Source organism: Pundamilia nyererei, unplaced genomic scaffold (genome assembly GCF_000239375.1).
Source record: "Pundamilia nyererei isolate P.nyererei 1_Seehausen unplaced genomic scaffold, PunNye1.0 scaffold00057, whole genome shotgun sequence".
NCBI lineage: Eukaryota > Metazoa > Chordata > Actinopteri > Cichliformes > Cichlidae > Pundamilia > Pundamilia nyererei.
This window is the reverse complement of record NW_005187458.1, coordinates 1,769,093-1,780,313: the sequence shown is the minus strand read 5'-3', so window position 1 is coordinate 1,780,313 and position 11,221 is coordinate 1,769,093. Positions and strand designations below refer to the sequence as shown.

Sequence of the window (11,221 nt, the reverse complement as noted above, 5' to 3'; positions counted from 1 at the left end):
AGTTGCACACAGAGGTTTTTCCACAAATGACAATACTGTCACATTAAGTCTCTTTCTGTGGTCAACACTAGACCTTTAACAAACAAAAGATCACGGCAACAAAAAGGACATCAAACAAGAATTCATGAGACAAAATAAAACAACTGAAATTAAGCTGGTTTATTTATTCATGAAACACGGAAAAAATTGCGATAGCTCACGTACATGCAGTATAAAGCCCACCCCTAATTTTTACCTGAAGTATCTGTTTAATCCTCTTATCTTACACTATAATTATGATTGCATTGGATAGCTCTGATTTCCAATGACTTCTGGCTGCTTTCTTTTCTTTAGGTTTTCATAATTTTACAGAGATGACAGGCCAAGGTTTGGGAAAGAGATGCCTACCTGCTCAGCTGCTGGTGTTCTGGATGTTGACCAACATGTCTGGTGATGAACTGTTATGATTAAATGAATCCGTTTCACTGCAGAAAAATACATAAAATGTGAAATTAACACTAACGCTGCCCTCCAACACTCTGCTTGTACTTCAGAATCCAGATTGAGTTTGTTTGCTCCTCAGGCTGTTACACTTGAGGAATACTCTAAAAATGCCGTCGTTATTACTTCCAGGTAATAGTATTTTAGATAAGCCATATTACCAGTGTAGATATATATAAGTGTACTTTCTGTGTTTAATAATAGAAAGCCTGTTAAAATTGCAATAAAACGATTCTGTATACAGTACCAGTGTTTTCAGCATGTAATACATTTACAGTTATATTCTGGGAAATCTTTTTGATTCTGGGTTAATTGAAATAATTGTAGTTATCATTTGTACTACACATTGAATTATTTGCAAGACTTTTATAGCTACATCATAGTCTTAAAGGATACAGAACTTCATCTCACAGTCATCAGCAACCTTTCTGTTTTTTCTTTTCTAAATCCATTGTTAACTACATTACATAGCAGATAGAACCAAAGAGAAGCGATATTATACCCATATGAAGTAAGATGTGTTACTACTGGCATTTAATATAGACTTTGTTATTGCAAGCGTTAACATTTGTATTGTTCCCTTTGGTGTTTCGTGTCTTTGTGCAGTTCCCCTCTCAACCAGTCAGCTGTGATTCACCTAAATGTAACACACAGCTCCAAGATAAACTACTCGTCTATAATCACAGTGCCTGAGGAGGTAAGAAACCAAACATGAAAAAATGATGCTGCATATGAGGCAACAAAACATGGGCTTAACAAAACATTTCAAGCTAGGATACTTTTGAGGAAGTCAGGATGGATGTTTGTTTTTTTAATAACTTTGTAATATCATAATATGAACACAACAACACCTCTGATTACAGAAAGGTTAAAGAATGATTGGGTATAAAAAGAGCCTCTCAGAGGTTGATGGAGTCCATAACTATTATCATAGGCCAGTTCCTCTTTTGCTGCTGTTTTTTGAATTTATAAGACAAAATCAGACCTGGGTTATCTAAGTTTGATTAAACTAAATTATTATTTTTTATCAAAATGTATTTGTGACAGTAGGCAGAGACCAAAATCTATGTGAGTTTTTTGTTTAGGTCATGATGCCAGTACAAGCTACCGCTGTCAGTTTTAATGTGACAGCCCATGATGTTGGTCAGGTGACCACATATCTGGTTACCAACAGCACAGAGCTCAACAGGTGGGTGTCAGTCCAGCACGAAGAAAATAATTTCCTTCACTGAATGCAATAATTGAATATCTTAAAGTGATCACTTTCTTCTTCAAATTTGGTGTCCAAATCTTATAAACTGAGTCTTGGTGCCAGTGAATCTCCTGTTAAGTTTTTAATTCTCTCCAGACTGTACAAGCTATTACAAGACATTGGTTGAAGCAGCAGAGCACAAACGCACTGAAATGTGTTTTCTTTGTCCCCTTTTGTCACGCAAAACGTCTGGATCTCAAAATGGTTATAAGCTAATCGTTGAAAAGATAGAAAGTTGTTAATTCTGCACTACTCAGAGCTAATGATGCTCACGATGAGATGGAATTTTCCTGTTTTTATTGTAAAGCACTTTGGTGTACTGCTGGTGCTATACAAATAAAGTTGTATTGTATTGTATGGATGGAGGGATCCACCAGAGGCCGGCTGATGTCTGCTGCCACTTAATTTTTTAACTGATTAACTGTCCAGTTTCTTTGTGTACATAAGCTATATCTTTTTTTCCAGTGTGCCTGTCAGGATCCGCTTCATAGTTGTCCATAGCAATGTCCTGTCCATAATTAGTGAAGTCATTGGTTGGATTTACTTTCTGGCCTGGTCAGTGTCTTTTTATCCACAAGCCTTCGAAAACTGGAGGAGAAAAAGGTAGTTTTCAAACATCTTTTATCTGTCCTTATATATTTCTTTCTTATTATTGTTATCATTTTGTAGTTAGACTGACATCTGGTAGCATAAGGCAGTACATCAGTACATAAATCAGTGCCTTTGTCAGAAGGTTTGTTGTGTCTCCAAGTACAGTTTCAAGAGCATAGAGATTTAAGGAGACAAGCAGTTACTGGACCACAGCAACCTCCCTGAACATGATCCAGTAATCATTGCAGTGGCAGACACCCAAGAAAGGGTTTCAAATTTGAAAAGTTAGACAGAACCAGGCCTTGACACGATTTATACCTAACAAGACTGGCTACGGATACATATCTATGTTAGCTTCTTTACATAGATATCGAGCTCAATTCAAGCCCAAAAAGAGTGAAGGTAGTCAGGTATGAGTGGATTGTACTACTAGAAGACAACTTTGCAGAAATTGAGGATAGCTGTAAGTACCTTGGAAGGCAAATGAGAACCAGGAAGAGTCCACTATAGAAAAGCTGCAACTACCTGCAGAGAATAAGTCACGGCCAGAGGAGTAAACTGAATAGAAAGAACAAGAGCTAGGCAGTCGACACCTACGCCCAACCTAGTTGTCAGAGCTGGTCAAAGGAAAAAATAGAAGTCACTGACTTCAAGACAGGAAAGCTTTTTACCATGCATGAAGGGTTTCACCCCAAGTCCAGCACCCTGAGACTGTACGCCAAGCAGAAGGAAGGAAAGAGGACTAGTGAGTGTCAGAACTGCTATTCAGGATAAAACAGCAAAGGGCCATGAGTGCATCAGAAAGATGGCCACAAGTGATCGTGTGCTTATTAAATACCTCGGGCAGCAGAAACCTGAAAAAGGACCCGAGCAAGAAGAGGAACTAAGAAGAGGAATCATCGTGGAAGGACAGGGCACTGCACAGCATGTACTGTTGGCAGGCAGAAGAAGTCTAAAAATCCTACCAGTGGCTGGACAAAGCTGGACTGAAAGACAGCACAGAGGCACTAATCATGGCAGCACAAGGTCAAGGTCAAGGTCTAGGCACAATATCAGTAGAGGCATAGGCCTACAACACCAGGCAAGATCAAGAAAAGATCTGACACAGGGCGGAGGGGAGGGAGAATCTATAAAATGAATGACATTGATTGCCCTGACTCTTTCTCTTCAGTCTCTCTTGTGTGTTGGGTTTAATGTGGTGTGAAATTTGTAGAATGTTTAAAAAATAAAGTTACTCAAAATTAAAACGAACATGTTTGTCTTCAGTGTTGTAGGTCTCAACTTTGACTTCCTGGCTCTCAACCTGACGGGTTTCATTGCTTACAGCGTCTTCAATATAGGACTGTTCTGGATACCGTCTATAAAGGTAACTCCAGCCACTGAATGGACACTCCATTGTTTATACACATGAAGAATAGGATACCAGCCAGTACCAGTGAGTCTAGAGAAACCTTTGAAAGTTAAATGCTTAATTAGATTTATAACTGTATTTAACATACTGTCTCCTTGAGAACAACTCTACGATCTTTTCACTCAACTGTCTGTGAATTTGAAGACATTCCATCCATTTGTGGCATTTCTTGATGATCAGTTGATGTTTTTCATGACTACACTGGACGATCCACCTAGTGGCTGTTGCCTTTGTATAGAATAACATTAGGTTTTGCATAATACTTTTTGTTAAGCTACTGTGTGCTCCTCCTGTAGGAGGAGTTTCTGAAGAGGAACCCTAATGGAATCAACCCTGTGAATGCTAATGATGTTTTCTTCAGTCTCCATGCTGTCCTGCTGTGTTTGGTCTACGTCAGCCAGGCTACTGTGTATGAGGTATGTGTATGTCATTTCATATACTTACAGACTTTCTGCTTTAAGACACTTAAAGCAGAGGAGCAGAATAATTTAATGTAATGACTTTATTGTTAAGACTGAATACGACATGACTCTCAAAATCACTTTTATCACAGAGTCAGTTTGTTTGGCAGGATGTCTCAGACTCAGGACGGGTGTATAATGTGCCCTTTTTCTTACAGAGGGGTGGACAGAGAGTCTCTCGGACGGCCTTGGTTTTATTGCTGATTGGCTGGATGTTTGCTTTGATCAGCTTATTTGTTGCTGTAGCCAAAACAATCACCTGGCTGGACTACCTTTACTATTTCTCTTACATTAAGCTAGCAGTGACTCTTATCAAATATGTACCACAGGTAAGACTCAGACACAAACTGGACTTGCACATTAAATAATGAATACTAGACTGAAACCATATTAAAAAAAAATCTTGCGTTGTTGGATGTTCCATCGATTTAATGTGTTTTGATGCCCACCTTCACTGCCCACCAGTGGTGCATCTGTCTACATTTCTTTTTCAGTAACAGTGCCACGTTACAGAGATTTATTACAGTAAACACGTTTTAGAAATACAATGTTCACATCTAACCTGATTAATACACTGCTAAACAAAACACTTTTTAATTAGAGTGTGTCATTAAGTTGGGATATTGATCTTGGTCAGTTAATTAGCAGGGGGTTATTAAAGAGTTTTAGCTGCTTAATGTTAATGAAATTAACAATAGGCGCACTAGAGGGGCACCTCCTCTCTTCACCTGATATGACCTGATGATTTTTGAGCAGTGTACAAGTCTCAAATGTTCTATGCCATATTTATTTTTATCAGCAGTGAATACAGTTGATGGCTTTCCTGTGTTTCCAGGCATACATGAACTACAAAAGACAGAGTACTGAAGGATGGAGCATTGGCAATGTGTTACTGGACTTCACTGGTGGATTCTTCAGCATTCTCCAGATGATTCTGCAGTCTTATAACAATGGTAATTACAGTAGTTTGCTTACTGTACATACAAAAATATTTAATGAAATAAGCAGGATTTCTGAAGCGATGGAAAGAAAGGAAATGTTGACATGAAAAGTAAAAGTGTGTTTACTGTGCTTATTTTACCCCTCAGCTATAAGAAGCTGATGGGTATTGTTGTCACCTCGCCCTGTGGGCGGCATGGAGAAGTGATAACTTGAGAAGAATTAGGATTTTTAAATGGATAAAATAGCTGCATCTACTTTACTACCTGTACTGTTGATGTGAGCACTGGAGCTTTTTGACGGTATCTCTGTATTAATTTTGATCCTCAGATGAGTGGAAGCTGGTGTTTGGTGATCCTACAAAGTTCGGTCTGGGTCTGTTCTCCATCGTGTTTGACATCCTTTTCATCACTCAGCACTATGTTCTCTACAGACGATCGTCACAGTATGAACCACTCGTGAACCAACAAGGAGACTGATACTCGCTGGAGTGACCCAAAGAAGCACATTTATGTACAGCTTTAAAGAGAACTTATGGTTGTTGTTTGACTTTCATTGTGAAAATAATCTGGTCAGTTTCTTCAAAGCAGGGATTTACATGTCTCATTAACACCAACTCACGTATGAATATTAATTAAGAAAAGGGAAGACAAATTAATTGAAAAAGCAACTGTAACACTAACTGTTATTATCCATGTCATTTGTAATTAAGGTGGTAAACCTGATATAAACCAGGTTACCATAGCGAGTCAGTTTCTCTAAACTTTCACTTCTAATCATTTTCTGACAACTACTGTCTTGAATCAAGACTTTACTGCAAATGAAACTGTGATAACTAAGCAATTTGCTGTAACACAGACAAGAGACCTTTAGGTGTGATAAGTTACTAATGAGGATTAATAAAGTGCTTTTTCATTGTACTCTGTCTTGTCAGCTGCCATGGAAGTCTTGTTTCAGTGTACTCCAGATTATGTGCTACAAACTTTCTTCGCTAAATTACGCAAATAACCACCACATGTGAATATTTGATTCTATAATGCAGAGTGCTGCAGTCCAAAATTACCAGGAAAAAAAAAAGATGCCATGACCTTGACATTCCTTTACAGTATCATTAGACTTTTATTTTCTATTTACAACCAATTTGTTATATATAAATAAATTACATAATTTCCAGAAAAGATTTCAATTCAAGTGCATACAAGAGCTAAATGACAATATGTTGAGGTTAAACACAGTTTGACTCACTGGTCCAGAAACAAAATACAACGTGTGCATAATGAAATTGTAGACTGTTAGAGAATGGGCAGCAAATACGGTTCAGTCGTCAGTGCCCATTTTGCCTTTGAAAGGACTGCAGACTGAATAAAAAGATGTACAATTCAGGATGTAAACAGCTCTTCTTACAGTATTGCAAAAACTGACGGAACAAATGCTCAGTCTATCCAGGAATTTATGTCAATGGTCCTTGAATGGAGTTAAAACACACAGCACGGTCTAGAGGTGCCTGAAGACCATCGGGCTCGTTTCAGGCATTGCTGATGACTATAAGAGCAGGAGTAGCTGTCTGCTGACTTGTCTCACACATGATGCTCTGCTCAGATGGCTTGGCAAACACTCTGGGAGTGTTGAGATTGTAGACTCCCGCCTGAAGGAAACAGGCTTGCAGTGTTAGACACAATACCTCCTTGGGCTTTAGCTGCAGCTTGTACTGGGACTGACCCACCCAAGCAAATGAGCTGTGGACCTCCAGGGACTCTGGGCTGGAAGAGACAAATAGAAGTGTTATGTTAAAAAACAAGTACTTTTGGAAAAGAATGCTACATTTAGGAGGTCACAACTTATCACCTGATATTAGAAAAATGTGTTATTTTGACCTCATGTTAGAAACCATCTTCACATTCTGCCTCAAGTATCTGTGGTTACTGTTGGATCGACTAACCAAAGAAATGCTTGCTCTTTGACTCAATTTGTTCACACAGTTCAATGGAGTCTTGATGGTCTACTTTTTCAGTTATTGAGGCCCGTGTACTGTTGGGAACACTATAAGCTTTACATCCTGGTCCTAATGTGTGTATCACTGCAATTTAATTGAGATGCTCTATAGAGAGTTGACTTCTTTCAGTTGTCTACTAGTGGATACTCAACCAGGATGCATCACAGGATAATTAGGAGCTACTACAAAGGGTTTGAATACTTCTGTGGCTCAGATTTTCTACCATTTTCCCCCATGGTCATTCCGAGTTCAATCTAAACTTGAGCTAAATTTTAATTATAAAAAAATATATCTTGAGGTAATATGAAAAATAAATACTTTCTCAAGCCACTGTATGTATCAGCTGAATTTTATACTGAAAAAGAGCAACGTCAGTCTTATTTAAGTGAAATCCACTGTCCACAACAGTTTTGTCTCCAGTTTCCTTACAAAGTAATCATGTGAGGAAGGAACACATGTTGTTTTAAGAAACTTACCTGGTGCTTTTGTGTCTTAAGTCAATGATGACATCTACCTGAGCCAAGGAGCAGTTGGACAGAGTCAGAGTAACTGGCACCAAACAGAGACTAGGCACAAAGAGAAAAGCAGCTTTTTATTAACAAAAAAAATATTTGCGAATAGGAAAAATTCTAAACAAACAATAAAGGTCTACAAACAGAGGATGGGATGGATAAATGTAATAATGCTAAATACTGCCAAACATGGTAACATCTTATTATCCTGTCTTAGGATGGCACTGAAAAACTGCTCTGTGCATGTGGTTATTTTAAGCCGCACAATTAATTTTTTTAAACTGCAAGACATTATTTCTAAAGAGCTTCTCTTATCACTTTATTTTTAAAAATCCAAACAAAGCCAAACAGTCCCAAATAATCGGCCACCATCATATCATAAAAACCCATAGTATCATATATTTGATCCTGAGTTTGGATATGTGAGACAGAATAAAATCCAAGCTCTACTATAGGTAAGGCTTAATGCTCCTTTGTGATAATGCTTTATGTGCTTATAGCTATATCAAAACACCCTGAACCTTCTCTTATGTTGCTATAGACAAAGGCTGTTTAAGGAGCTTCCACTGAATATGTACACTGACCTCTTTTGACTCTCCATATGTTTAATTGTGTAACCATCACTGCATACCATTAACCTTTAAATCGTCTTTCTCCTATATTGTTATTTGTCCTCTCTCTTCTTTCTACCTCACTCTCTAACCAGCTAGCAGCCTTTTGCTTTACTAATTACTTTGCACAGTCTTCTTTCCATTTTCCAGCAGTAAAGATGACAAAATAATCCTAAACTTGAGAAAATAAGGAGATCACATAAAATTTGAATGTTTTTCCTCATTTGGTGGTTCTTAATGGTTATGGTTACAATAAAGACTTGCAAAAAGGAAATCTGTGTTGGTCTATGTGCCTAAGGGTCTTATGCATTCAAAAGAATTCATTTCCAACACAGTGCCAAACAGAATTGATGAGATAATTTAGTTCAGCCTGGAGTAACTTCTTGAGTTTAACTTAACTCTATGGATCCCAGGGGGCTTTCCTAGTGTGAAAGCTTTTTTTAAAGCGAGAGCTATACATTAACCTTTGCTCGTAGTCTGTCCCATCTCTTATCTGAAGAATACGTTTCTAAATCTGATAGAACATTTCAGAGAGATGCACCTGTTTAATAACCTTTTGTAATCACTTGGACCAAACATTGTGTTAGGAAAAACAACACGCCAGGTGCCTCACCTTTCCTGCACAAATGGGTGTGTGCAGGTTTCAGGGTAGTGTAGGTTGGTTTTGATGAGCTGACAAAACTCTGCAGAGGGAAGAATGACTGGAGGAGGCAGGTCTGATTTAAACTTGAGGAGCACCATCTCCTGAGCTTCCTGAAGATGAACACACATACACTATTAAAGAAGACTTGCTCTAACAAATAAAAGTAATCATACCAGCATTATATAAAATATTTAAAACCCTCCTGAAATAAAACATTATATTAGCTTTTGGGCTTAAAGTTCTGCATTATTTCTAAGAATAATCAAAAGTGGGATTAAGTTTAGGTTTCTTATGCTGGTTTTATTTTAGAAAAATAGATTAAAAACAAAAAGCTTGCGGTACCTCCTTAGCAGTCAAAGAAGTGGCTTCTTTTCCGATGGTCTGCAGTGCAACATGGAGTTGGCCCTCCAGGATAAGCTGTTTGTTGTCCTCAACCACATAAGCCTAGTTAGACAGACACGCACAAAATGGTTATTGTCCATCAAAATATCCATCCAGGGTTAATATGATCTAATGTATATTGCACATTTAAGAATGATCCCTTAATGAGTATGAGCATTTATGATTTCATTGGTGGTGGTGACTTGTATTTTTGTTTTTGGTGTATTGTTCTTTTATCTTATTTTCTGGCAATCAATCATTGTAACTACAGCGCCACTCACTGGTGGAAGGAAAAAAACACTAAGTGTGAGAAAGAGACTGTAGTGTGGATAGCAGAAACCAGCGTGATGGAGAGAGATTAAACTGCCAAGCAAGTTGAGAACAGATGCATTTATATTATAAACCTTGTGTCCAACTCCAGCCTTTATGGTTAAAATCTATCCTGATTACTTATGAATGAGGATTTGACCTGATTTTTGTTTGTTTTAGCCGAGTGGACATCTTTGCTCTGTGAACCTGTAAAACTGAGATTGTGAAACCGTGATAGCGAGCCACCCCTAAGATAACTATTCCTGCTGGATCAACTTCTATTCAAGAGATAAGAACACATTTCTAAACTGTGGTAAGACCACACCATCATTTCTGTCACTGCTACGCACAGAGGACTTAACTGTATTTTTGTTTTCTTCCATTATTTATTTTTATGCTGCAATTTGGATGAATAGATTAATGTGCATTAGAAATTCTCTCTATATATTTTTGTGTGTTTTATATCCCATAAAAAAGCCAGCATTTAAACATTTACAGTAGTCTGGATTTTAGGATCTCCAGTTATAAACTGCTCTTGCAAACCGAGACTCTGGTGCTCGCTATCTGTAAATATCTACAGTGCTACACATCTATCCATCCATGTATCACTAAACTCTCTTACCTTCCAAATGACAATTATGTTGAGGTCCAGCTCACTGCACTCCTTGGCAATATCTGTCAGGTCTGAACTTCTGTTCTCAGTGGGCACAGAGCCTTGACTCTTGCTGACTGATGATATCCTGGATGATGCTCCGTATGCTTCCTGAGTTTCTAACGTCAGGCAGCGGAAGAAGAAATCCCCACATGGTGTGGTAGAACTGATGATCTAGACAAAGACAGCACCATTCACTCTCTATCACTTAGACCCTCTCTCCATGCAGGCCAGTCAGTTAAAGGAAATTTAAACATCGACACAACTGAACTTCGCCAACGTTCCTCCTTAACTCAATGATACATTAATAGATGACTGTTAGACAACATATTGAATTAAATAATGCTGCTACATCACTGTTTTCTTGACAACACATTTTCAATTCCACAAAATTCAGAAAGAGTTACTGTTTGTTTTACAACAAACACCATAGAGGCAAAAATGTCTTGATGCATGCTCAATCATCCAGATAAGGAAATCCCAAAAGGTTGATTCTGTTTATCTGGACGTCGAGTTTTCAGTGGGAGAAACGTTTCGTCAGTCACCCAAGTGACTTCTTCAGTCTCAGCCGACTGCAGGTCTCCCCAACCTTATGAACAGTAAATCTGCACAATAAGTGAAACCAGCCTACTGAGTAAATGTAAATATCCCAGCTGGACATTTGTCAAAGCTGGAAAGGCTCCTAAAGAAAGCTCCAGGTGATCAAGGAGAGAAGGACAACTGCTGCCTAAGTGAAAACCTTTAGCGATCCCTTATCTGTCAGAAATATCGGAACAGTTGAGACACATTTTCTCTAAACACAGCATCTCTGTGGCTTTTAACCCCAAAACATGTTACACCAAAAACTGGTGCACCCCAATGATCGGGTCCCCCAACACAGAGTAACATAGTGTACGCTGTGAAGTGCCAGGAGGATTGCCATGATTTATACATCAGGGAAACCAAACAAACTCTGGCGAAGCAGATGGCACAACACAGAGAGCTAC

The 11,221-nt window shown here is 38.4% G+C and overlaps 2 protein-coding genes across 4 annotated transcripts in view; one reads left to right on the top strand and one right to left on the bottom strand.

The window, feature by feature from the left end:
* The window catches only part of ctns (cystinosin, lysosomal cystine transporter), a 7,725-nt gene extending 1,671 nt beyond the window's left edge, over nucleotides 1–6,054 (top strand). For both annotated transcript variants that reach the window (XM_013911168.1, XM_005734228.2), the window contains exons 2-11: nucleotides 334–429; nucleotides 534–612; nucleotides 1,087–1,177; nucleotides 1,566–1,669; nucleotides 2,198–2,335; nucleotides 3,590–3,689; nucleotides 4,031–4,150; nucleotides 4,354–4,524; nucleotides 5,031–5,148; nucleotides 5,465–6,054. In XM_013911168.1, coding sequence (XP_013766622.1) covers nucleotides 354–429; nucleotides 534–612; nucleotides 1,087–1,177; nucleotides 1,566–1,669; nucleotides 2,198–2,335; nucleotides 3,590–3,689; nucleotides 4,031–4,150; nucleotides 4,354–4,524; nucleotides 5,031–5,148; nucleotides 5,465–5,613 — 1,146 coding nt within the window. In that variant the 5' untranslated portion in view covers nucleotides 334–353 and the 3' untranslated portion in view covers nucleotides 5,614–6,054. The remainder of the gene's footprint in view (nucleotides 1–333; nucleotides 430–533; nucleotides 613–1,086; nucleotides 1,178–1,565; nucleotides 1,670–2,197; nucleotides 2,336–3,589; nucleotides 3,690–4,030; nucleotides 4,151–4,353; nucleotides 4,525–5,030; nucleotides 5,149–5,464) is intronic.
* A 175-nt stretch (nucleotides 6,055–6,229) lies between these two features.
* The window catches only part of trappc8 (trafficking protein particle complex subunit 8), a 29,441-nt gene continuing 24,449 nt past the window's right edge, over nucleotides 6,230–11,221 (bottom strand). For both annotated transcript variants that reach the window (XM_013911166.1, XM_013911167.1), the window contains 5 exons: nucleotides 10,206–10,409; nucleotides 9,236–9,337; nucleotides 8,864–9,003; nucleotides 7,604–7,693; nucleotides 6,230–6,894 (listed from right to left, as the gene is read on the bottom strand). In XM_013911166.1, the coding sequence (XP_013766620.1) occupies nucleotides 6,660–6,894; nucleotides 7,604–7,693; nucleotides 8,864–9,003; nucleotides 9,236–9,337; nucleotides 10,206–10,409 (771 nt within the window). In that variant the 3' untranslated portion in view covers nucleotides 6,230–6,659. The remainder of the gene's footprint in view (nucleotides 6,895–7,603; nucleotides 7,694–8,863; nucleotides 9,004–9,235; nucleotides 9,338–10,205; nucleotides 10,410–11,221) is intronic.